The 26,610-nt window shown below is 47.0% G+C and overlaps 2 protein-coding genes across 2 annotated transcripts; both read right to left on the bottom strand.

Moving 5' to 3' along the window:
- Positions 1–2,905: 2,905 nt before the first annotated feature.
- LOC311531036 (killer cell lectin-like receptor subfamily B member 1B allele C) lies at positions 2,906–9,465 on the bottom strand. The gene is made up of 3 exons (XM_084648094.1): positions 9,193–9,465; positions 8,047–8,145; positions 2,906–4,745 (listed from the first exon to the last, which is right to left on the bottom strand). Exons 1-3 carry the CDS (start codon positions 9,314–9,316, stop codon positions 4,525–4,527), a joined length of 444 nt encoding a protein of 147 aa, XP_084504220.1. The 5' UTR covers positions 9,317–9,465; the 3' UTR covers positions 2,906–4,524.
- A 3,789-nt stretch (positions 9,466–13,254) lies between these two features.
- On the bottom strand, positions 13,255–21,144 carry LOC311531136 (killer cell lectin-like receptor subfamily F member 1). Its single transcript, XM_084648258.1, has 6 exons — positions 20,917–21,144; positions 19,948–20,043; positions 18,867–19,034; positions 18,087–18,241; positions 16,753–16,865; positions 13,255–14,072 (listed from the first exon to the last, which is right to left on the bottom strand). The coding sequence occupies exons 1-6, from the start codon at positions 20,999–21,001 to the stop codon at positions 13,949–13,951; spliced, it is 741 nt and encodes a 246-aa protein (XP_084504384.1). The 5' UTR covers positions 21,002–21,144; the 3' UTR covers positions 13,255–13,948.
- Positions 21,145–26,610: the final 5,466 nt, after the last annotated feature.

Genomic DNA, 26,610 nt, shown 5'->3' on the forward strand with positions numbered 1-26,610 from the left:
TGGGGGAACTGGGATGGTTTTACTTGGGGGGTGGTGGTGGGTGGGAAGGGGGTGTGTGCGCACCTATATATGCTCCGTGAAATGTTTTTTATCTTGGTTATTCATTAAGGCAGTAATGGCTGAGCAGAAGCATATTACCCCACTGCCCTAAGTATTACACCTTGCTCCTTTCTGTGATCTCTGAGCCCCAGCAATTCCAGGCTATGAGCTCATAAAAAAAATTGAATCAAAAGTGTGAGCAGAAGTGTTGTCATCAATGTAGGGTTCAGAGTGAAATCCTAGTCCCTCTGAGCTCAATGGGACTTTCGCTGTTAATGTCAAGGGGGCCAGAATTTCACCTTCTGTTTATATACTCTTTGGGGTATGGACCATCTTTGTGTGCTGTGTTTGTACAGCCCCTAGCACAGTGGGGTCCTAGTCCATGACCGAGGCATTACTACAGTACTACTAGTACTGAAAAAGAGTGATCATATGGACCTTTAGATCAATACAATAATCAAGAACAAAGCAGGATTGCATTCACAAGAGTCTGTTAGCCACTATCGCCAATCCCAAGTGTTCACAAATCAGGAGTCAGAACAGTCCTGAAAATCACGTGTGTGATTTTAAAACCATGAGACTTAAAAAAAAAAAATAAAAAAAAAATTCTTTTTATTTGACTTCTGGTTTTTGAGCTTACAGGGGCCCCTGTTTTCAAGTGTTATGTCACAATCACAGGGGCTAGAGTAGTGGTGAGCAACCTGCAGCCCGCAGGCCACATGTGACCCGTCAGGGTAATCTGCTGGCGGTCTGCGAGACATTTTGCTGATGTTGCCCATCCGCAGGCACCTCCCGCTGCAGCTTCTAGTGGCTGCAGTTCTCTGTTCCCGGGCAATGGGAGCTGTGGGAAACGGTGCCTGCGGATGGTCAATGTCAACAAAATGTCTCATGGCCTGCCAGCGTATTACTCTGATGGGCCATGTGCAGCCTGTGGGCCGCAGGTTGCCCTCCACTGGGTTAGAGACTTGCTTTTATTTTAATTCAAGCTGAGATCATCCTATAATCACATGAGTCCAGGAGCTGGGGCTTTAGGAAACAGGCTGTCACAGGGCATGGCTGCCCCACCATGCTCCCTTCTGTTGGAGTGTGCCTCTGTAGGAGAAACCTGCCTCAGAGTCAGTTTCCACCTCTGAGGCAAGTCTTCTTGGCCTTCTGCACAGGGGTCTGTGTTGGTGATTTCACTCTGTCTTGCAGCGAAGTCACTACACAAATTTAACCCCTCCCTGGGTAACAAAAGTTCAAGCCAACAAAAGGTTCTTCTGCTCCTTTTGGGCTCCTCTTTAGCCCACCTTCTGGGCTTAATTCTCAATCCTCTTTGGGCTACCTTTAGGTGCTTCCTTGCTCTGTTACAGAGCATTGACTCCCTGGTTGCTTTCCCTGGAGTCCCTCTCAGTCTACCACTCACTGGAGTTTCCCCCAGAAAATGCTGATTTGACAAAACTTAAAATGTTTTGCTGGAGTCTGACCTCCTATATAATACAAGCCGTTAAATTTCTCCAGCCCAATTACTTGTCTTTGACCAACATACATCTTCCAGAAGGGCAGCCAGTCAAGGCATCAAAAGATGGAGAATCCAACACTTCCTTTGGTCGTTTGTTCCAATGGTTAATCACGCTCACTGTTAAGAATGTCACAAAGGATCATCCCAGATCTCCTGAATCCCACCCTACAAGACCAGCTTCCCTCTAGAAGAAAGCCCCAAACAATTTCCTCCACTTATATTTGGAAATAACTTTTCTCCTCCCTTTTCAAAACTACGTGGTGATCAAGCCATGGGTTTAAAATGTATAACTCCAACTCATAAAACTCATCACTGCCCATTTACTAAAATACAAAGCTTTCATTTTTTCCAAGCAGGGACCACCAGGTTTATAGCAGGATGGCTCCCATCTGACACATCCACTTGAATTCAGAGTTGCAAGATTCAGAATTAATCCGATTCCTTCTGATCATCCCACAGCTGTTTCCTTCAGCAGAGCCAGTTACCGGGAACCTGCAAAAGATCTGTGATTTAAAATGTGATTTATTACTATCGATATGAGAAGATTTCAGGAGCATCACCTGTTTGTCACTCTGAAGTCTAAAATGTCTGTGGAGTCAGTGTGAAGCGATGGAATGAGCTACAAGCATGGTTGAGGGTTTCTTTTGTTCAGAATATTGCCATGTTCAGTCACTAAATATCTTACAACTGATTGTGTCAAGATTATGGCTCCAAATGTGGCTGCAATTAGTGCTGGGTGAATAATGATTTTCCGGTTTGTTGGCAATTTAGTCCACACACAAAAAATTTGTTTCTTGCTGGACTGAAACCAAAACTTGCTGAGATTTTTGGCGAAACATAAAATAAAATTTAAAAAAGTCAGTTGGGATCAACACATTTTGACAAAATTGAAATGTTCTGTTTCGATTTTGACCATTTTAAGACTTTTTTTCAATTTTAAAAACATAAAGTTAAAGAAAATTTTTAAATGAAAAGTAATTTCAAACCGAAAAATTGATATATTTTGTTTTCATAGGTACCACAGGCAGAAAGTACCATTGTCATCATTTAGTCTGACCTCCATTATAACACAGGGCAGAGACCAGCTCCAGAGTAATTCCTAGAGCAGATTTTTTAGAAAAGCATCCAATCTTCATTTAAAAATTTCCAGTGATGGTGAATCCACCAAGATCCTTGGTAAATTGTTCCAATGGTTAATTACTCTCACTGTTAAAAATTTACACCTTATTTCCAGTCTGAATTTGTCTAGGTTCAGCTTCAAACCACAGGATCATGTTATACCTCTCTCTGCTAGATTGAAGATCCCATTATTAAATATTTGTTCCCCATGTAGATACTTATAGACAGTAATCAAGTCACCCCTTAACCTTCTTTTTGTTAAGCTAAATAGATTGAGCTCTTTGAGTCTAGTACTGTAAGGCATGTATTCTAATAATGTAATCATTCTTGTGGCTCTTCTCTGCACCCTCTCCAATTTATCAACATCCTACTTGAATTGTGGACACCAAAACTGGATACAGGATTCCAGCCACTGTCGCACAGTGCCAAATACAGAGGTAAAATAACCTCTCTGCTCCTACTTGAGATCCCCGTTTATGCGTCCCAGCATCGCTTTAACTCTTTTGGCCACAGCGTCAAGCTCATATTCAGCTGATTATCCACCACAACCCCCAAATCTTTTTCAGAGTCCCTGTTTCCCAGGATAGAGTCCCCCATCCTGTAAGTAGGGCCTGCGTTCTTTGTTCCTAGATGTCTACATTTACATTTAGCCATACTAAAACGCACATTGTTTGCTTGCGCCCAGTTTAACAAGCGATCTAGATCGCTCTGAATCAGTGACCTCTCCTCTTCATTGTTTACCATTCCCCAGTGTTTTGAAAATATCTAAATGGAATGCTTTGATGGATCGATCAATGGATTGATTTTCTGAAATGAACAATTAGGTGGAGCCTCCATGAATTTGCAGAACATTTTGGTGTCACTGAATCGCTCTTTTTTTGCCCAAAAAAGTTTTGGCAGAAAGTTTTAGCCTAGCTCTGTTGCATTCCTCATGCATCCATGAGTGGGAGGGAGAGGCATAAAAAGGAATGAGTTTAGCAATCGCTAATTCTTGAGGATGAAGAAGACCTTTCACTATCAGAAATTGGTCCAGTAAAAGATATTACCTCACCCACCTTATCTCTCTCAAATCCTGGGACCAACACAGCTACAACTTTCCTACCTCAGGTAAACCAGTAACCAATTACAAACACTCACAGTCTTTGATCTAATGGGGAAGTGTTCACCCAGGTCCATTTCTTCTCTGGTGATTTAATGGTGAGTCCAATCCAAACAAGGTTTGTCCCTTGAGTAATGTTCTGTATGAACTCCTGCCAAGTGTGAGACAGAAGCATCAGGGTGAATATAATTCTCTGGTTTCTTGTGTTCTCCTCATGGCCCATGGGAACCCATGTCGCAGAGAGCCCCATCAGACTGGAAAGATGTAGCTGGATGCAGTGGTGGAGCAGTGACTTCACACAGCACCGTACGCTGGCATCCACACGCTACAATAGGATCAGCCTTAACTCCAACAGATTCCCATCTCTGAGCCCTCTGGATAGAGGAAAGCACAGGGATAGGCCAGAAGGCCATACTCGCTCCTGAGAGTGGAAGCAGGAGCATGTGGGGGGGAAGAGTCAGTGCAATATTCCTATGGCTCTTTAGACCAACAGCCCAGAGCAAGACCACGTCCTCTGCCCCTCCCATTTACCCACAAGCCCCTTCCTCGGTAGGGCTGTCTCTACTGCCTGCAGTGGAAATACATTGATTTAAACCAGCTGGGGATCAGGTGCATGGAATTTTCCGTTGAGGATGTTTGGCGACATGGGACAGTCTAGCCCAGCTTGTTAAACCAAATATTCCATCTCTGAAATTCACCCTCATCCGCTGTGTTAGCAACATCCGCGGTAAACCATAACAAAACCTCCCCAGGCAAAGTTAAACCCTCAGCTTAGTTTCTTTACCATCTCGTCCCTGTCCTGGATCACCAGCATCTGAGACTTCCTCATTTCACAGTCTTTAAAGCTCTCACTCCAGAACTTACTCTCTTTAGAGACCCAATAGCATTTGTCCCTGTGAGGCAGCCAGTCCCGGGGGCAGACTTTGCACCCGGAGCCATCTGGAAAGAGACATAAAAGCAGGGACTTCATCAGCGGAGTTGAGGATTCTCGGGGGGGAGCTCAGGCTGGGAGAGCAGGGATCTGCAGTTTGGGACTGAGGGGCACTGGCCGAGTTGGAGGAGAGGGGGGATACAGGGATGGGACAGAAGGGGGGCTTCTGGTCAGGACCTAGCTAAAAACCAGAAAAATGTGACAGGTTTCAGCGTGGTAGCCGTGTTAGTCTGTATCAGCAAAAACAACGAGGAGTCCTTGGGGCACTTTAGAGACTAACACATTTATTTGGGCCAAAGCTTTCGTTTTTTCCACTCCATGCATCTGATGAAGTGGGTTTTAGCCCACAAAAACTTAGGCCCAGATAAATGTGTTCGTCTCTAAGGTGCCACGAGGACTCCTGATTTATTTAGAAAAATGTGAGTAAAGGCTGAGAACTACCCTGAGTGACCACTAGATGTCTCAGCTGACCCACAAAACTGGCCCCAAGAATGCGTTATGACTCTTAACAGTCAGGCCACACCAAGCAGAAATGACGGGGACTGGTGGAGGAAATTACAGTTATGGGCCTATGGCCTATTTCTGCTGGACACGCCACCTTGCCACCTCTGCAATCGGTGTAGGTGCCAAATCTAGACGCAGCCAAACATCCACAGAAATATTCCAAGGAATCGGTTTGAACTTTGAACCTCCCAGTGGAAGTTGGTTACCTTGTGCTAGCAAAGCGTGTGCCACATCCCCCTCCAATAGCGAGTCCACAGAAAGGAGAATAACTTTAACATAAGAACATAACAATGGCCTACTAGGTCACAGCAAGGGTCCATCTAGCCCACTGTCCTGTCTTCCGACAGTGGCCAGTGCCAGGTGCCCCAGAGGAAATGAGCAGAACAGGTAATCATCAAGTGATCCATCCCCTGTCTTCCATTCCCAGCTTTTGGAAAACAGAGGCTAGGGACACCATCCCTGCCCATCCTGGCTAATAGCTATTGATAGACCCATCCTCCATGAATTTATCTAGTTCTTTTTTGTACCCTGTTATGGTCTTGGCCTTCACAACATCCTCTGGCAAGGAGTTCCACAGGTTGACTGTGCGTTGTGTGAAGAAATACTTCCTTTTGTTTGTTTTAAACCTGCTGCCTATTAATTTCATTGGGTGACCCCTGGTTCTTGTGTTGTGAGGAGGAGTAAACACTTCCCTTTCTACTTTCTCTACACCAATCATGATTTTATAGACCTCAACCATATCTCCCCTTAGCTGTCTCTTTTCCAAGATGAAAAGTCCCAGTCTTATTAATCTCTCCTCATATAGAGACTGTTCCATACCCCTAATAATTTTTGTTGTCCTTTTCTGAATCTTTTCCAATTCCAATATGTCTTTTTTGAGATTGGGTGACCACGTCTGCACGCAGTATTCAAGATCTGGGCATACCATCAATTTATATAGAGACAAGATGATATTTTCTGTCCTATTATCTATCCCTTTCTTAATTATTCCCAGCATTCTGTTTGCTTTTTTGACTGCCGCTGCACATTGAGTGGATGTTTTCAGAGAACTATCCACAAAGACTCCAAGATCCCTTTCTTGAGTGGTAACAGCTCATTTAGACCCCATCATTCTATATGTATAGTTGGGATCATGCTTTCCAATGTGCATTACTTTGCATTTATCAACATTAAATTTCATCTGCCATTTTGTTGCCCAGTCACCCAATTTTGAGAGATCCTTTTGAAGCTCTTTGTAGTTTGCCTGGGTCTTAACTATCTTTAGTAATTTTGTATCATCTGCAAATTTTGCCACCTCACTGTTTACCCTTTTTCCCAGGTCATTAATGAATATGTTAAATAGGACTGGTCCTAACTTTCTACTACTGTCAGCTATTGAAGTTACTCCTTTAGCTCACCCAGTAGAAGTCTGTGCTATAGGACCTGGGGTTCAGACCCCACTGATGACCCTTCCCGGTGGTGTGAAATGTGCATAGTAACCCAGCGTCCGAAGGAGGTGAGGTTACCTGCAGAGCTGCCGGGTGGTGTGTCACACAGACGCTGCCTCAAATGAGACACCAGCTCCTCCAGGGATGCGTTCCCTGCTGCTCCAGCCTGTTCTTCCTGAGCTGGACCCTGGAAAACTTAGCAGCATCCAGCAGAGCTGGGGTTAGGAAATTGCCTGGCAGTGTGTGATTGTAATAAAGCATCAGACAATGTGGATCGGGGTCAGTTAGGCAGAAAGGCAGAGGGAGAAGACCAGACGTTAAATATTTTAGTGGGGGGGAGTCTGTGGTTCTCCTGCCTTGGATTATTGCTAGCTCCAGCCTAAGTATCCAGTTGAAACTGTCAAGGGCTAGTGTACCGGGTTTTCCTTTTGGATGTTTGGAGAGGATAAAGCTGGTGAGACAAAAAGAAAGGAAGGGTGGTTTACGGCTCATATTCATGCAAAATTTCCAATGAAGTTGATGAATGTTTGACTGACGTAGGGTGGGTCTTGTGGTTAAGGTAGTGGATGGAGGTGTGGTTTCAATTCCTAGTTCTGCCACAGACTCAGTGACTGGGCAAATCACTGCATCTCTGTGTGCAACCTGTGCCTCAGTTTACCACTTGTGATATGGGAGTACAGAGCCTTCCTTTGTTTTTCTTGTCTATCGAGATGGTGAATTGTTTGGGGCAGGGACTGTTTTTCTCCATGTGTCTGTGCAGCGCCCGGCCCAAGGGGCCCTGATCTCAGCTGGGGCAGGGACGTCTTTCCCTGTGTGTCTGCAGCGCCCAGCACAACGGGGCCCTGATCTCAGCTGGGGCAGGGACTGTCTCTCGCTGTGTGTCTGGGCAGCTCCTGGCACAATTAATTGAGTTAGAGAAAAAATTGTAGTACATAGGCTTGGAAGAATTTGATTTTTATCGGTAAACGTTTACTTCACCAAATACAAACTAATGAACAAATATTTATGGATAATAATCTAATTTTACTTGTATATTTTGACATGTGATATTGACAATTTCTGTGTGAACTGTTATAAAGCTTTCACTTTTAGAATCACGTCTGCCGTCATTAAATATTTGTTGTCTGACCCCACTGTTGTCCTACCACCCCATAATTTCCCACAACTGTGAACATTTAAATAGATAAAAATACAAAAAGCTTAATACCCGTAATTTTTCACAGCTGTGAAAATGTAGTTTGCGAAAAATTTTAAAAATGCTTAAAAATAAACATTGATATTATCTGTCGAAATTATAAAGATCAATTGAAATCTGCCAAACCTAGTCATACTGTTACTTAGAGAAGGTGTTAGCACTCTAGAAATCTATCTAAAACAGGCTGCATTTGATCAATTTTAAAAACCGGATGGGATCCCAGACACTTACCCCAGGTGCCGATTGTAATCCCCGCTAACGTCAGAATGATACACCAGGCCCCCAGAGCTCCTAGGGCAATTTTGTAACAACGGGGACTTGTAGGCGACTCTGGAAGATGAAAGATTTAGTGAAACATCATCATTAATTCATTAACTCTAGCAAAGGGGTCTGAATAGGAAAGATACTAGGTCAGAAGTAAATGTTATCATCGGCCCTGAATATAAGTTCCAAAATTCTCCCTGCAGCCAATCAGTGTGTTGCCAGAGGACGCCTGGGCTTGTGGTTAAGACACTGTGGATTGTGGTTTAATTCCTTGCTGGGCCAGGGCCACAGATTCCTTGTCTCACTCTGGGCAACTTCTCTCAATCTCAGCTACTGCGGTGATGAGCATGGGATTGGAATCAAGTAGAATCTCCTATGTCTCATTTCCCCCCATCTGGACAGGGAAAATAATTCTCTCTTTAGGCTGTAAATTCTTTAGGGGAGAGACTGTTTCTGGTTATATATCTGTATATCACCTAGCGCATAAAGGTACCGATCATGGATGGCGTCTCTAGGCGCTATTGTAAACCAAAGGCAAAATAATAACAATAAGAAATACTATTGTCAGCTCCAGCGGCTGGTCGGTAAGACGGTCGTTTATATTGAGGTTTTAAAAAATAGTCCTGCCACATTATTTCAGCGGGAAATACTGGAAATCTGCAAACCTAACCTGCCTGAGAAGAGGAAGCCTTCAGACCAGAATAATAACTGCACATCGACCACTGACAATACCAGAGTCCAGATTCAAGTAAGGCCTCTCTCTACTCCAGAGTATTGTCCACACAACCAGTGGCCCTAAACTCCGTCATCACGAACACTGCAGCTGTATATTGTGTTAGTAATATAATTACACCAAGAGGTTCCGACTGAAATTGGGGCCCTAATTGTGCTGTGCCCTGTACACATTCCTGGTAAGAGACCCATCCCTTCCCCAAAGAGCTTACAAAATAAGGAAGCAAGACAGACAAGTGGTCGGAGGGGGAAAGGAGATGTCCAAGGCCTCAGAACCAGGATTAGAACCCAGATCTAGCCCACACGGCCTCTCATACCCAGGGAAAATGCTTTCTACTCGTCCTCTCCTTGAAACCTTTGACATAAAAATCAGATCTCAACGGTGGTATGTCTCAAATTGAAGACGTTCTACGTCAATACCTTGGCGTACATCTGGAGACGGACTGGCTGAGTTTCCCCTCTTCGGTCGGAGGTTCAGTACCGTGTAACCTTCGTCGTCCTCCATCTTCCCCAAACTCAGCGGAGCTGCACCTTCAAACAAACAGATCAAAATGAGAACTAAGTGCCCACAAGAGTGAAACTGACCCGCTGCAGCCTTTACGAGAAGTCCTGGCAGCTTCTCGGGACTGTGAAACCACACAGGAAATTTAGATGCACGAGTGGAAACATACGGCCCAATTCTCAGGTCCAGCTGAGAGGCGCTCTGGTGACAGAAGTCCTTGGTGCTGCTGTTTTTTCGTTCAGAAACATTTTCGAACAGAAAATGTCTTTTTTTCTCGATCAAAATCTTCATGAAAATGTTCATTTCTTTGAATATGTTTGCTGGTTTTTGTCCCCTGTAGCAGTTACCCCGCTCCTATTAGGAAAGGAGTGAGAGCAGCTGAGGGAGGCTGGCCACAGGTGTGGCCAGCTCAGTCATGGCATAGCTGGCCCTGATAAAAGGGCTGTGAGTGAGGAGCCAGGTCAGTCTCACTCCAGCCTTGGAGTGAGATGGGCCTGACTGCCTGCACAGGGTACCTTCAATGGGGCAGGGCTAGGCTAGGCTGAGGAGAGGAGAGGAGAGAAGAGCACCCCTGGTGACCTCCCAGGCTGAGGCCTTGCAGGGAGGCCTAAGGAGGTACTGGGGCTGCAGAGGGGCAGCCTGGGAATAGGCAGAGGCAGTTGGTCCAATCCCCTTGCCAGTGATGAGTGGCCATTAGAGACTGCAGTTTGCCCTGGTGAGAGGGGGCTAGATGATGACTGGTAGTAGTCACTGTGGCGGGGTGGGGTTCCCCTCGGAGGGGAGACCAAGAATATGGAGGTGCTGCTGTGGGGCAGCACCCCAAGGGAAAGGGGCACCGGGGGCCTGAGGCAGGAGGGACACTGGCCAGCAGGGGGCGCTCCTGAGCTGGATGAGCTAATTCCCAGGACAACCAGCAGGAGGCGCCGCACTGGTGAGTCTACACCCTGTTACACCCCCAAAGAAGTGCTTTTCTGCTTTTTTTCCTCTCCTTTCACTTTCTTTTTCTTTTTGTGTGGATTTGGATAACAATCTTCAGGAGAGATCACAGGATGACCATTGGTAGCTGGGGTGAAACGTTAGCGACTTCCTTAAGGTTACTGTGGTGATATGGTGACATCAGTGTTAATGAATATCAGGGGAACAAATAAGTTGGCTTATGAGAAATGGGTCACCCCAGAAGTAATGGGGTGTGGGCGTTCAAATGAGGAAAGGGGGTGGAAACCTTCATCAATATGGGTGAACCCCAGTGGGCGCCATTTAACACATTATAAAAGCTGCGTGCCGTGGTGCGGGCCAGGATGCGGAGGGAGAGGGGGAGACAGCAGGAGGATGGCCCTGGTGGTGGTGGTGGTGATGAGGTGAGGATGAACACATCGGGGTTTTCCACAAGGCAGGGTGTGAGTAATGCAAATACTATGCGTGCTGTATTATTGTGATAGAAAAGGCTGTATAACCCCTCACTGGACAGGAGGGGGTCAATGAACAGCTATGGACTAAGGAGGCCCCACCCCTATATCCTTGCCGAGCATGCTTGGGTTGGAGGTGAGGTTTAAAAGCCAGCCAGGGAGCTCAGTCTGAGGCTGGCAAGCCAGGGAGGAGGACATTCCCTGGGAGCTCCAGGGAAGAACCGCTGCTGAGTCCGCATTGAGCCGACTACATCCAGTGACTAGAAGCTCTGAAGGTGACACCTCCCTCAGATGCAGGCAGTGGCTAGGTAGGGTACGGACTAAGGTAGGAATAGATCCACGGAAGCTGGCTGAAGGCTGAAGCCAGACAGAGATGGGTGCACAGCCAAACCGGTCTCTCAGAGCCCTGGGTCAGAACCTGGTGGAGTGGGACGGCCCAGGTGCCCCAACCCCACCAGAACTGGGGCCACTAGGCAGGAGACCCCTAAACCATGCCCTGATCACACACATCATGCTCTTCAGCTCCGAAGAGAGGAGATGGTTAAAGTCCCTTCACTTACAAAATGAGCCTCCTTTTGAGCACCTTGTCTCTTTAGATTGTACATTCTTTGGCTCAAGGACTGCATCTCACTGTATGCGCAGCCGGCTTCCAACAGAATGGGTTCCCCAGCCTAATTTGACCCATTTGCTGTGCTGCCATAATATACATAGAATCGTAGGACTGGAAGGGACCTCGAGAGGTCATCTAGTCCAAACCCCTGCATGCATACAGTGTTATTAGGGCATTATTGCTAATAGAAACTTAGCACTCTAAGATGCTGACCGTTAAGCAAAATATCACTGGGGTTGGAACTTGTGTATTAGCTTATTAAGGAGACTTATGATGGCTGCCTAGATAATTATTGTTCTTTGTACCCTCTGCTAGAATTTAGGAACATAGGAATTGCCAGATTGGATCAGAACTGAGGTCCCTCCAGTCTCCCTGTCTCTGACAGTGGCCAGTACCAGCTGCCACAGGGGAATAACCCACGTGAGTTTTCATCCTGATTTATAATAGATTCTAGATCTCTCAGAGAGAGACTAATGGCTTAAACTCTGCAGCGGGAGAGTTAATGTCCTGCTAATGGTAATCCGATAACGATAACATAATGGAAATCCATTGTTCTCCATGACCACCAAACATAGGACAAGAAGTACACACACAGACTCTGCCCTAGCTGAGATCCAGGGTTTTGTGCTGGGCGCCGCACAGACACAGAGCGAGAGGGAGTCCCTGCCCAAAAGAGTTTACATTCAGAGGCCCCACAGTCAGCTGGTGGCAGATCCGCTCCACCTGTTACCTCCGGCCTGTTCTTACAAAAGGAATTTCTACCCCAGTTGAGATCCCCGAAGCTCAGAAACCTGTCAACAGATCCAGCTAATTTTCACTGCCATATAATCCTCCTTCTGTGCTGTTTCCCCATCTCACTTACCCCACCTTCAGCTACCACTACCCTCTAAAATATACACAGCCACTCAAAGGACAAATGATAGGGAGATTTTGGCAATTGCCCCCTAAATGAAGATTGGGACTACATCATCTCCTAGTCATTTGTAACTGTGATCTTTGTGTCTATGTTTGCAAATTTTGTTAATGCCAACCCCATGCTTTTAAAAATAACGAGTCAGGCCCCGCAAAATGACAAGGTTATTGTAAAAAAAAAAATCTTGAGAAATTTTTTGCTGGGGGTGGGGAACCAAACAAACTAAATCATGGGTTCTTTTTCTGATTTCTGAGCCTCTAGGGGTCAGGTTTTTAAGTCTTTCTCCATAACTGTGAAAGGTAAAAACTTACTGTTTATTAAAATAAAAAACCTGAGCTGCTCACATGATTCCAGGAGCTGGGGCTTTTCAGGAAAACACCAGCTATCTTGAGGTGCATGATAAAATCAGGCAAGTGGGCAGCACTGAAATGTTAGGGGAGAATGTTAAAGTTGGGATTGTTCTGCAATTCAGAGGCTGTGATCGTGAGCAGCGAATGATTATGTGGCTTATTGGTGGAGTCCCTTCATTGTTCGTTCTCAGACATTCTACGGTGGCGAGGGTTGAACTTCTTTTACAAAAGTGTTAAGGTGGTTTTTGGGATATCAGCGGGGTTCCCACTGCACCCCACTTTCACCTTTGGCTTATTGAATCTGGCATTTTATTACTCATTTTAATTATCGAGCCATTTTATTATTGGGATTGTGATCTTGCAAACAGTTAAGCACACACTTAGTGATAAGCATGTGTGTAGCTGTTTACACTGTCCGAATCTTGAACTGTAAACTCTACGGGGCAGGGATTATCTCTCGCTGTGTGTCTGGGCAGCGCCCGGCACAATGAGGCCCTGATCTCAGCTGGGGCAGGGTCTGTCTCTCGCTGTGTGTCTGGGCAGCGCCCAGCACAATGAGGCCCTGGTCTCAGGGCCTCTATCCCACTTCACAATATTAGCAGTAAATAAATAAAAATCTGGACAGCAACATAATGTTTTTACAAAAGTTTATTTTCCCATAGAAGTGAACGTTCAATGCATCCAGCCAGGACACACAGATGGGGTCTGCAACAAGGGAAAGGCGTTGCAGCCTGTAAAGGGTTAACTGGTCACATGGCTAGTTGGGGCAGCATATTAGAGGAAGCTGGGTTAAAGGGGAACAAAGTGGGGGTGGAAGTGGAGGTTCCCTGGGAATGGGGGCAGGGAGATAGGAAGGAATTGTGAAGGGAGGTTCTGAGACTTAGTATTTTGGGGGGAAGGGGCTCCAAGCTGGGAGGGTTGGTCCCTATCTGCTCCCAGGCTCGTTCCAGCCTTCTTGGTCCCACTCTTACCCTCCAGCCCCCCAAGTTGTGCGCCAATTGTGCAAGGTTGCAATATTTCCCTTGCGGGGGCATTAGCTCCCCGGCTTTGCCACCCCTGGGGGAAGGTGCGTGTCCTCTTTATTCCCGGGGGGCTGGAGTGGGGAAAATCTCTGGCAATTAGGGCCCAGTGGGTGGATTTGCTTTTCTTTTTTTTTAGTGGGCAAAGGCACAGATGCACGTCAGCTGGGGGTCTGGCCCCCTTGTCTCCGGTGGAGCTGTGGCTGATTCACACCAGCCTGGGCTCTGGCCCCAGATGTGCAGCAATCCGACATTATATTTATAAGTAAAGCTGAAAATACTGTAGATGTTTCAGAGACTGAAGGCCTTTTACTTTCCCGCTCAGTCGTGCCGCAGTCTATAGCAGGAAAGCTGCTTTCTGGCAGAGCCATTTTAATTCACTGCTGCAGATTTCAGACTCAATCTTAGTCTTTCCTAACTGTCCACAGCTGTTCGCTTCAGCCTGACTTAATCCTGGGACCCTGTGAAATGAAGCAGAAAGTCACAGTCAGTTTGTTTAGGTGGATGAACGAGCCTGTAGCAGCTCTTCCTCGGGGGGTGTCAGGTTGTGATTTCTTCTTTCATCTCTGTATTTTCCCCCACAGACCCATTTTGGGAAATGGGTTGGTCAGATGGGGTTCTGGAGAGCCCATGTCCATGTTACCAAACCTTAAGCAACACGACCCGATTATGCCCATCTTGATGCACCCCCGGGGGACTCAGCTCTGTAGTACACCCAGTGTAGCTCTGTGCCGAAGAGACACAATCTGGTCCTGAAAGCGAAGGTACAGCCCTGCTACTTGAGCCCTGACCGCTTCAGTTTAACAACCCAGGGCCTGTCTACACAGGAACTGGAACGGAAATAAGGATATTAGTTGTCATTCACACCTTGCTGCAAGTCTGCCTGGGGACTCTTTTATTGAGGACTAAGAAGCAGGGCTGTCCCTAGCTATTCTGAGGCCCTATGCAGCCCCCCTCCATGGGGGAGGGGTGTGGGGCCCCAGGCCTCCGTGGGGGGCGGGCAGGGCTACCTTGGGGAACGGGGGAACCTCCCCCCAGCACTCACCAGCGGCGTGGCTGGAGCCAGGTCGCTGCACTTCCCGCAAGTGAGTGCAGGCCTGACCCTTGCTGCAGTCCTCAGGGGCGGGGCTGGGGCAGAGCAGGGGCGGGAAGAGGCAGGGCAGGCCCTGGAGTAGCACTCAGCTGCACCAAATTTCCTGGTGCCCGACCCAGCTGCGTACTTTGCGTATGGGTAAGGACGGCCCTGCTAAGAAGGCCTTCCTGGAATTTAGCTTAAATCAGTAAATTACTGCTATGTTTTTGAGTCCTTCAGTTCTAGTTACTATGTAGGGTGACCAGATGAAACGGACAAAATACCGAGACACATGGGGGAAGCAAAAAAACCCCCAGAGCGGAGTTGCCGAAGCGCCAAAAAAAATAAAGAGCAGCAAGAGCCTTGATGTCGGGACAAATGGTGTCCCGACCGTGCATCGGTCGGGACGCGGGACAAAGAACTAAAAATCAGGACCGTCCCGATTTTCTCGGGACGTCTGGTCACCGTATTACTAGGCAAAGAAGCCCAAAGGAATGCTGTCGTCGTAAGGCCTGTGTTAATTCACAAATAAGGATGTTGCCCGCTTAGACATGCTTTACTAGTGTATCTGCGATACAGCTTATTATGAGGGGCAGGCCAAATTTTTTCCAAGGGGACGTTTTCCCATTGGAAAATGCTGACGGAATTGAAATGTCCCGTGGGACTGTATCGATTTCGTTGAGATTCTTGGTTTTTTGCTAAGGTTGAAATGTTTTGCTTTGTATTTTTCTTTTCCTTTTGCCTCTTTTTGTTCTGACTTGAATTTTACCCTCGCATTATCACTCACAATCTCTGTCGTAAGGCTCCAGGATGGTCTGTCTTCACACTGAAGCCTGGATGGCTATAGCGTCACTGTGCAGTGATGGAGACAGCTACGTGCATGGCTCAGAGCTCTTTCTGGTCAGAAAGTCACCCAGTCCAACCCTCGCTGTCGTTTGTTCATGGCTACGGTCCAATTTTTCAGTTCTCAGCCATTAGGACAAATTACACCCTGGGACAGCAAGGCATGTAGCGGTGTCATGCCAAGAGTGCTAGGCCGTTGTGATCTCAGAGGTGACGACGGCCAATCACCATGATTATTCTACAGCTAATTTGAATGCAACTGTGCCATTGGTTGCATGAGGGGAAGGGCAGAGATGCTGGTGGGGCAGGGGTAGGGCCTCATGGAAGGGGTGGAGTGGGGCTGGGGACGGGGATGGGGGGCGTTGAGCGCCCAGGGGAAAGAGGGGAAGTCAGCGCCTATGCAGCAGGCTGCAGGTCTGTTATCTCCCTTGGCCTTGCTGGCACATTTCCTGGACACCCCCACGCTCAGTCTGCCACCCCTTCTTGGAGGTGGAGCCCCTCAGCCCACCCGCCCTAGCAACCTGCAACTCGCGCGAGTAGTTTAAACACACCCTCTGCCAGTAGTGTACCGAAGGTCAGAGCCTCCAGTCCCGGGTGACTGTTTCACATTCTCAGGGCACATGGGGCAGTTGTAGGGTTCCCAACTCGACCGGATGCCATTTTGCCGCAACAGTGTCCCCCTTTGCATCAATGGCGTCCAGGAGAGTTGGCAACCCTAGGCAGTTGAGAAGCGTGAAATGCACAGACAGGCTTTTGTCTAGGACAAGTATATTTCAGTGGTCAGGCACTTAAGTGATTGACCCTCTTTTGCTTGTCCTTTGCCTCCCCCCACCTCCATGCCTTGGATTTCCAGGTCAACCTGAAGGCAAATACACAAAAAGATAACTAGTGCCCACCCACCATTTAAAATGCAGTTTGCAGCTTGGTAAAGATACCGGGAGAGTGCATAATCTTGCTCAAAGTCCTAAACTGGACAGTTTCCACAAAGCATTACCGGTGCAAGGCTTAAGTAAGCCGCGATTTGAGGAGTGGGCATCTAAAGCAGTCTTAGATTATCACGACAGCTGAGTCAACCGTGAAATCCGTTCCAGTGCCGTACATTGTGTCTCTCAACTGCTGTGAGTCCCAGAGGAGCTGGTGTGGGACACTCTGCATGGGCTGAACCGGCAAATTACATGGCAAGGCATTTTCTAAACATGAAATAGTAAAACTCGGGAGACACTCACAGTTCTTCACGGACAGGGGCACCGTCCACCCACGTCCACTTCCTCTGTGAAGAGTTGAATGTTAATCCAATCCAAACACTTTGACCAGCTGGTATGAGAGGCTGCAGGTAAGCCTGCAACAGAAGCGTCTGGCTGAAGGTATTGTTCTAGAAGTCTTTTATTTCTGCCCCGGTGCTAGCAGCACATGGTATTAGACAGACCCCGAGATGCTGCAGTGCAGAAAAATCTAACGGCAATAAACTGGCACAACATGCTGTGCTGGAGAAAGTTGCTCGACTTCTCTGGGCCTCAGTTTCCCCTTTGTAAAATTGGGATCATGAGCCTTTGCTAGACGGTCTGGTCTATTTGGATTGTACACTCTTTGGCTCAAGGACCATGTCTCCCGATGGGCACAGCCAGCTCTCCACAGAATGAGGCCCCCATCCTAATTGGGCCCCACCAGTTGTGCTACCTTAATGGAAATAAACGATGATGATGATGATGACGACATTATTATTCATAATAGATCTAGAATCAAAGCTCTCTGAGCTGCTGACCTGTCAACAAAATATCTGTAACTCACTGCTCGGGTTTGAACCACATTCTTACCCATTACCTTTTCATGGAGATGCTGGCAGGTACTTAGATAAGTATTGTTATTTGTGCTCTGGTAGAATTTAGGAACACAGGAATGGCCAGATGGGATCAGACACAGGGTCCATGTAGCCCAGTGCCCTGTCTCCCACCGTGGCCGGCACTGGCTGCTTCATAGGAAGGCATAAGAGCCCCGCAATAGCAGACATAGGATGATCTCACCCCACACTGGTTCCCATCCTGATCTCTAGTAGACAGATTCTAGATCTCTAACAGATCAATGGCTTAAGCCCTGCAGCGGGAGGTTTACTATCCTGTACAAAGCTCTTCCAGCATTAACTGATGTCTCTAGATATTCATTATCCACATTAGCTTCCAATCTCTTTTTAACTTTTATTTTTGAGCCCCAATCAATTACCTGGGCCCCATTGTGCTAGGTCATGCAGTGGTTCTCGAACCGTGGGTCAGGCAGGATCCCAAAATGGGTTGCGACCCCATTTTAATGACTTGCTGTGGCCCGAGGGCTTCAGCCTGGGGCAGCGGTGCTCAGGCTCCGACTCTCCCTATCTGTCCGGGGCAGGGGGACTTGGGCTCCAACTCCATCCCCACTCCCCCGCCCAGGGTCATGTAGTAATTTTTGTTGTCAGAAGGGGGTCGTGATGCAATGAAGTTTGAGAACCGCTGTGTAGAGACACGTAACAAAGAGAACAGAGACATGACGAACGGTTCTCTCTGTGTCCCTGACATAAAACGTACGTTACCATCTGTTCCCGGTCCTGGAGCACCAGCATTTGAGATCCCTTCCTTGAACAGTCATCCCGGCTCTTGTTCCAGGTCTCAGTCTCTTTAGACAGCCAGTAGCACTTGTCCCTGTGCAGCACCCACTCCCTGGGGCAGAGTTTGCACCCGGAGCCACCTGCGGGGGGGCAGTGGGAAGAGGCGGAGATCATTAATGCTTCTGAAGTTTCTGAACACTGAGGGATTCTTTCACTCCAGTCAACTGCAGAGTCAGACAAATCTCCCAGAGCTAGACCCTGCAGCTTTTCCTGTGGGCTGGCCTGCTCTCCCCTCCCGGCTAACCCACCACCCTCCCAATTCCCTGAGCTGAAATCAGGTTATTTGTCAGTAAACCACTGCCAAGAAAACATTAAAGACACAGCGCATTGCAGCAGAGGAAACAGAACAAGTCTTTAGTGCCTGGTGCTGCTGAATGGGAGGGATTCGTTGAATAGTCCAGCGTGACACCCCGCCATATCAGTCCTCAACAGAAATTGAACGCTAAAAGCACACTCACTTGGACTAAAGAAGCAGCTCCCTCAGCTAGTAGCAGTTGTAGACTCCTATCCTTTATGTGGAACAGCCACTAGAGAGAGACACCCATAGCTCACACCCAACCAGTGAGTTATGCCATCAATGTGAATGTAGTTGGGGGGAGTATTCCTATACCCAGGGCTCACACAGCACAGCACAGCGGTGAGTGGGCCAGGCAGCATGCCCTTTGCGATGCAGGTTTGAAGTGGGCCACAGTGAACTGAGGTTACCTGCTGAGCTTATCTGGGCCGGATTGCACAGACTCTGCTTCAGACGAAAAAACAAGTTCTCCAGGCCGGCGTTGCATTCTCTTCCACTTCCGGTTCCCTGAGTGACACCATCGCTTTCTGCGGGGTTTCCTTTCGGACAGGGGCCCTGACAAACTTTGTAACAACATGCTGTAACAAACAGTCAGGGATGGGAACACTGAGAGCACAGGGTTGTGATAGATCAGTGATGGAGGAGTGACTCTGGCTTGGCTGACACACAGACTTGCACCAGTTTAACTTAATCAGTTTTTAAATTAGTGCAAAAGGCTTAAGAGTTGCTTATCTTGTTTTTGATTAACTCTCTTTAACCCAATGCGGCCCCTATTGTGCACACAATTATACTGACACTCGAGTGTTTATACTAGTTAATTCACAGCAATGTAAACACTTTTATATTGGTATAACTACATCCACATTCGGGGCTTATACTAGTTCAGTACATTGGTTCCAAACGTAACTCCAGACTCATCAGTGAAAAGGCACAGGTGAAAAATAGCCAAAGCTCACAGTCTGTTTCCATAGAAGCCGTTTATTTCACTAGGTCACTGCATCAGTTACATTATGGCTCTCAGAACTGTTGGTTCAGGCTCTTTGCAGACTCAGACAGTTATCCCTGCATCAGCTATACTCGAGGCCCTTCCCCCGCTCAGAGCAATTGGCAGAGGCTCTTTTGTAGACTAATTATAAAGCTTTAACTGTTAGACTCTCAACATCCGCTGTCAGTAAATAGTTATTGTCTGCCCACTGTTGTCCTACTTCCCCATAATCTCCCACACCCATGAAAATTGAAATAGATACAAACACAAAAAAGCTTAAAACCCGTAATTTTGAAAGTTTGACTTGATAAAAATAGAAAAAAAGTGTTTAAAAATAAACATTGATATTATTTGTTGAAGTTATACCAAAAAAAAAAAAAAAAGAAATGAAATCTGCCAAGCCTAGTTATATTGGTGCTTAGCTAGGGTGAGAGACTCTAGAAATCTACCTAAAACAGATTGGATTCGATAGAGTTAAAAGATTAGTTGGGATCCTGGACACTTACCCCAAGCGCCCAGTGCAATCACTAGCGTCTGTATGATACAACAGGCCCCCAAAGCTCCTAGGGCGATTTTGTAACAACGGGCACTCGTAGGAGACTCTGGAAAATGAAAGATTTAGCGAAACATCATAGCTAATTAGTTAACTCCAGCAAAGTGCTTTGAATAGGAAAGATGCTAGAGCAGGAGTAGATGTTGTCAGCCCTGAATCTTAGTTCCAAAATTCTCCCTGGAGCCAACCGGCGTGTTGCCAGATGACAGTGGTGATCGGGGTTTAATTCCTTGCCGGGCCACAGATTCCTGGCATCAGCCCAAGCAACTTCACTCAATCTCCGACACTGTGGTGATGAGCATGGGATTGGAACCGAGGAGAATCTCAAGTCTCATTGTCCACTATCCTCTCTTTAGGCTGTAAATACTTTAGGGGAGGGACTTGTTTCTGGTTATATGTCTGTACAGCACCTGGCACAAAAGGGTCCCGATCATGGATGGGGTCTCTAGGCGCTATTGAAAAACAAAGATGAAATAATAACAACAATAACAAATGCTCTTGTCAGCTCCAGCGGCAGGTCGGTAAGACTGTCATTTAAATTGAGTTTGAAAAAATTAGCTTGCAAAATTATTTCAGTGGGAAATACTGGAAATCTGCAAACCTAACTCTGACCTGAGAAGAGGATTTCTTCAATACCAGAATAATAACTGCACATCGAGCACCAGCAATGCCAGAGTCCAGATTCAAGTAACAGTTTTTTCAGATGGGGCCTCCTTCTACTACAGAGTATTTCTGTACAGTCATCGGAGATGCCCAAGGTCACAGATCCAGGATTAGAACCCAGTTCTCCTACTCACTAGACCGGACAGCTCTCATATCCAGGGAAAATGCTTTCTACTCGTTCCCTCCTTGAAATCTCTGGCATAAAAATCCAGATCTCAATGGCGGTATGTCTCAAACTGAAGACATTCTACGTCAATACCTTGGCGTCCATCTGGAGACGGACTGGCTGAGTTTCCCCTCTTCGGCCGGAGGTTCAGTACCGTGTAACCTTCGTCGTCCTCCATCTTCCCCAAACTCAGCGGAGCTGCATCTTCGAGCAAACAGATTGAAATAAGAACTAAGTGCGCACACAAGAGTGAAACTGACCAGCCTTTACAAGAAGTCCTGGCAGCTTCTTGGGATTGTGAAACCACACAGGAAATTTAGATTTGTGGGTCGAAACATGCTGCCCAATTCTCAGGTCCAGCTGAGTGGCGCTCTGGTGTCGGACATATTCAGTGCCCCTGTTTGTGATTCAGAAACATTTTTGAACAGAAAGTGGCTTTTTTTCTAGTTGCAAATCTTCGTGGGAAATGTTCATTTCTTCGAAAATGTTTGCAGTTATTTGACAAAAATAGGTGCTTTTCTGCTTTTTCCCTCCCCTTTCTCTCTCTTGTTTTATCTTTTTACCATTTTACCTCTGAAAAAGGAGGAAAAAGAGAAGGGGAGAAAGCTAGAGAAAGAGGGGGTGGAACTAAAAACCTTTCCCCCGCTTCTTATAAAAGATCTGGGAAAATATTTTTTTAAAGATCTTCTGCAAACATGCCACCTTCATACTCTACGGACCCAGAGGCTGCCTTCCCACGTGGTTTGCATTGTGCCAGCTACAGGCATGGCTGAAATCAGGGCATTTCTCCAGTGCAGGAACTGGGGGTCACCCAATGAAATGAATAGGCAGCAGGTTTAAAACAAACAAAAGGCAGTATTTCTTCATATAATGCACAGTCAACCTGTGGAACTCCTTGCCAAAGGATGTTGTGAAAGCCAAGACTATAACAGGGTTAAAAAAAGAACTAGATAAATTCATGGAGGATAGGTCCATCAATGGGTATTAGCCAGGATGGGCAGGAACGGTGTCCCTAGCTTCTGTTTGCTGGAAGCTGGGAATGAGCAATAGGGGATTGATCACTTGATGGTTACCTGGTCTGTTCATTTTCTTTGGAGCACCTGGCATTAGCCACTGTCAGAAGACAGGATACTGGGTTAGATGGATCTTTGGTCTGACCCAGTATGGCCGTTCTTATGTTCTGGCTCAAACCAGGCAGCGAATGGGATCTAAGAAGCCATTATGTCAGTTGGAGATCACCAGAATGCCGCAGAATGTATCAGCTCTCTGGCCACATCTCCACAGCCCCTATATCACCCCCTGTGCCAAGGGGAATAGAGACATCTATGCCCGCTCTGCCTATGGTACTGTTATGAGTATCTCACAATCTCTGTTGTATTTCTCTTCACAACACCCCTGTGATGTAGGACGATGCTGTTTTCTCTATTTTACAGATTGGGAATGGAGAGAGAGAGAGGCTAAGTGACTCACCCAAGGTTACACAGGAAGCATGTGTCAGAGCAGGGAATTGAACGCAGATTCCTGAAGTTCTACACTAACAACTTCATTACTGGACCATTCTTCCTCTTGCCAGCTACTGGCTCCCCCATGCCAACGTATTCTCAGCTGCACAGGAGGGGCAACTTGATGGACGGACACTTTGCGCTGTTGCAGTGGCATGAAGGAGCCATATAGAGGGCTGAGAATCTGGCCCAGATGATATAGTCCTATGGATGTATTAATGAGGCTGGTGATTTCAGCTCCTTCAGATGCAGGATGATTATAAGGCGCATAAAAAAATAAACGTAAGTTCAGCCTCATCAGTGAAAAGGCACAGGTGAAAAATAGCCAAAGCCTGCAATCTGTCTCCATAGCACCTGTATATTTCACTAGCATCGGTTACACCAGGGCAGTTCTTCCTTGAAAGCGATTGACTCAGGCTCTTTGCAAACTCAGGCAGGTATCCCTGCATTGGTTACACTGGAGTCACTTCCCCCATTCGCAGCAATTAGCAGAGGCTCTTTTGCAGACTAAGGCAGTGTTAAACTCGTTGCAGATCCCCCCCTTTCAGCGCACTTGGCTCAGGCTCTCTGCAGATTCAGGCAGACATTTCAGTGTTCGTTACACCTGGGGCAGTTCCTCTCAGAGCAATTATCTCAAGCTCTTGCACACATCACTCAGGTCACCTTTTCAAGCTTTTCTTCCCAGCCATGAGAGGTATAGATCTACTCTTTTTTTTAAATGAAGGTTGAGATTCTGCTCTAATCACATGACTCCGGAAACTGGGGCCCTAATCTTGGGCCTTTAGTTTCTAGGTCTTAATAATCCCCGTGGTTCCTCCAGTTATCTCTCACATCTCCTCCAATCAAGCCCTCCCACCCCTTTTTCTCACTCGCTGTACCATTCTGAGGCCCTATGTAGATTTCTCTCCCACAACAACATCCTTGGCCTATACCACAATGGTTCTGTTTATCAAGAGTATGCAGAGTGCAGGGGGTACTTTGCAAAGTGTTTCTGAAACCAGAGCACTTTTTTGACACGTTTTTGCAAGCAGGCAGAACAGCAGTGGCTTGAGATCACACAGGAAAAGAAAGAATGAAGCCAGTCGCTGGTCAAGGCAGCATTTCATCACCTCGTGGCTTCTGTGGTGCAGATTTTTCCATTAGATAAATAAGCCTGAAGCCGGAGAATTCGGGGCTGCTCTAAAAATAAATCGCTCTGGCTTAAAGCAAAATCTGCCAGTGCACATGCATCTGGGGGAAGGAGGGGAGACGACCAGGGGTTTCAGCAATACGTGGGACTAGAAATGCTGTTCTATTCCATATAGGTTCTTATACCATGCTCATCACCATAGCATTTGAGCATCTTCCAGTCGTGCATTAAGCAACATGACTAACATCCGTCACACTTGTTTGTTCTCTCACCTTGTCCCCAGGGGGAAAATTGGGTGCACCGGAGTCATGTATTTAAATTAGAGAAGGCCACTCAAAGAGGCGCTCCTTGCCCTTGGAGCAGAAGGTGGGGCGGTTTGGGAAGGTCCTTTGTTCCTGGGAAAATTCACGGCAGTCTGGAGAGAGTTCTGTCTCCTGCACGGGTGAGCTTTCCCCTTATTTTAGAGTCCAGTCGGCCCAGAAGACCAAAGTTATCCCCCATGGTTTTCACCCCAGAGGTGTAGACCCATTCGGAGATCCTGGGCCCAGGCCACGGAGCGCCTTGACGATCAGGACCAGAAAGAGCTTTGGCTTCCTAGAAGAATGGATCGAGCTTTGTCGGTGAGGCACAGAGGTGTCTGAGCCTTAGGCATTAAGATGCGTCTGTGAATGAATTGAATGCTCCTGGGATAGGAGGGCCTCCTGGATCTGGCACAGTCTGCTGCTGTCCTGGGGTGTTTCAGAGAATGATTTAATAGCTTCATAGATTTCAAGGCCAGAGGGGACCTTTATGACCATCAAGTCTGACCTCCTGGATCATAGGCACCGAATCCGTGGGTGCTCCGGGGCTGGAGCACCCATGGAGAGAAATACTGGGTGCTCTACACCCAGCGGCAGCCCTGCAGGTCAGCGCCTGATGGTGGTCAGCTGTTCCATGGCTTGCAGGAAGTGCTCGGTGGAGGGGGCGGAACAGGGCAGGAAAGGTGGGGCGGGGCAGGAAGAAGCAGGGAGGGGGTGGAGTGGGGGGCATGGCCTGGGGCGGAGCAGGGGTTGAGCATCCCCCCGGAAAATCACACAGTCGGCGCCTGTGCCCCAGATATTATTATCTATTGTCCCATAGCACCTAGGAGCCCTAGACATGGACCAGGGCCCCCACCACGCAATGGCACATTATTGGGTCTATTATGGAAGCCTCTAGAAGCCCCAGTCATGGATCACACCCCGTCCTGTTGGACACTAGGTGTATTACATTAGGTGTATTACAGGAGAACCTAGAAGCCCCGGAGTATTTTCTACACTGCAAAAAAAGACCCATGGATGTGAGTCTCAGAGCCCGGCTTCACGGTGCTCAAGTCCCGGGGCTAAGAATAGCAGTGTGGATGTTTGGGCTCAGGCTGTAACAACCTGGGGTCTCAGAGCCCAGATTCCGTCCTGAGCCCGAAGGTCTGCTCCGTTATTTTTAGCCGGTAGCGCAAGCCCGAGTCAGGGGATCTGGGCTCTGCCACTCACTGGCACTGTTTTTTTGTTCGCTGTATAGACATACCCCCGGTTGTGGAGGAGGACCAGTTGTGTTAGGCGCCGTACAGACACAGATCAAAAGATGGTCCCTGCCTCAAAGAGTATAAGAAAAGAGACAATCGATGGATACAGACAGACAGACGTGAGCACGAGGAAACAATGCGACGCTGCTGGCCAGCATGACAGGTCCGAGCGCACCAGCAGCGTTCCCGCATCAAGCCCATAACTTCTGCGGGAACTAGCAGGCACCGAGAGGAGGAGACTTAAAAAAACAATAATGCATAGGTCTGTTTATTTGCCTTCTGGCATTTAGGGGTCTCATCTTCAAGCTTTTCTCTCCAACCGTAAGGGCCAGAAAATTACTTTCTTTTTTCAAATGAGAGTTGAGATTCTTGAGGAATAACATGACTCCAGGAGTTGGGGTTTTAAGAAACACTCCAAATATTGCACAATTAATTCATGAGCTGGCAACACTGAGTATCTAAAATGTTATAGATTCCTAGATTATCGGGCCAGAGTGGGTGACCAGAATCATCTAGTCTGATGTCCTGAATCTCTCAGGCTGTAGGACTTTCCCAAAATAATTCCTGTTTGACTAGAGCATTTTAGAAAAACATCCAGTCTTATTTAAAAATCTCCAGTGATGGGAATCCACAACTGCCCTTTGGTAAATTGAACCACTGTTAAAATTGTATACCTTATTTTCAGTCTGAATTTGTACAGTTTCAACTTCCAGCCATTGGATATTGTTTTGATGGAGTTTGGGTGAAACCTCATTGAAATTGGTGGGGACAATAGTTGCCCTTCAATCAGAATAAATGTAAGAAGCAATTAAGCTTCTTCTTGGAGTGAGATAGCTGAAACAATAGGAGCCACCATCCAAAACACAGGCCATATGCAAGGCCTCTCAGAAACTGAGTTGCTTGTGTGGATGGGTTTTGGTGAGCGTTGGCCGATTGAGAGATGTGTCTGGGAGTAGGAACATGCAGCAGCAGCCAAGCAGACAGCAAGATCAGGACTGGAAATGTGTCCCTGAAAGCAAGCAAAGTGAGAGAGCTTTTTGGGCAGAGTGAGGGCCAGAAAGAGGCTTGGAACTGTGCATAAAGAAACTTCCTCCTGTTGTTTGATTCTTGCTGGGTTCTGGGAAAACAGGATATCATGAGGCTATGTAAATACAGAGGATTGAATCAAAGACATCCCTTGCTCGTCATCAGTCTCTCTTAACCAAAACAACCTGCAAGGCCTTGAATATTGGGTAACCACTGGGGCTAAAAGGGGTAACAATCTCATCTGATTTTGCCGATTCCCCTACCAAGATTATTTAGCTCTGTTTTAGCATTTTGTAGGAAAAACAGTGTAAAAAACATTGCTGTTTTCTATCTCCTTACCAGAAAAGGTCAAAACCACAGATATCCGGCTGGTAGCTGATTTGCTGTTCAGAGGAGGAGGCTGGGTTTGCTGCAATGGATGAAAAATTCAGCTTCTGTTTTTTGTTTGTCTGTTTTTGCAACCAACTGGTCAATAATCAATCAGGAGGTTGACAAGCTGTTCTGAGGAAAGGTGGTCCCCAGTGGTTAGCGCATGAGCCTAGAATGTGGACAACCAGTGTGCAAGTCCTTTCTCCGCTATGGTAACTCAT

Source organism: Lepidochelys olivacea (genome assembly GCF_965140295.1).
Source record: "Lepidochelys olivacea isolate rLepOli2 genome assembly, chromosome: 14".
Classification (NCBI taxonomy): domain Eukaryota; kingdom Metazoa; phylum Chordata; order Testudines; family Cheloniidae; genus Lepidochelys; species Lepidochelys olivacea.

Bases quoted from the DNA above. Each gene is read 5' to 3' on its own strand.
- LOC311531136 (XM_084648258.1), bottom strand. From the start codon at position 21,001: ATGGAGGACGACGAAGGTTACACGGTACTGAACCTCCGGCCGAAGAGG. The intron at 20,044-20,916 runs GTATTGACGTAG...TTCATTTTCCAG, and splicing joins GTCTCCAGATGGACGCCAAG to AGTCTCCTACGAGTGCCCGT. The intron at 16,866-18,086 runs GTAACGTACGTT...CTTCTGTTGCAG, and splicing joins TCCAGGACCGGGAACAGATG to GCTTACCTGCAGCCTCTCAT.
- LOC311531036 (XM_084648094.1), bottom strand. From the start codon at position 9,316: ATGGAGGACGACGAAGGTTACACGGTACTGAACCTCCGACCGAAGAGG. The intron at 8,146-9,192 runs GTTGAGATCTGA...TTCATCTTCCAG, and splicing joins TCAATTTGAGACATACCACC to AGTCGCCTACAAGTCCCCGT. The intron at 4,746-8,046 runs GTAAGTGTCTGG...CTCCCCCCCGAG, and splicing joins GATTACAATCGGCACCTGGG to AATCCTCAACTCCGCTGATG.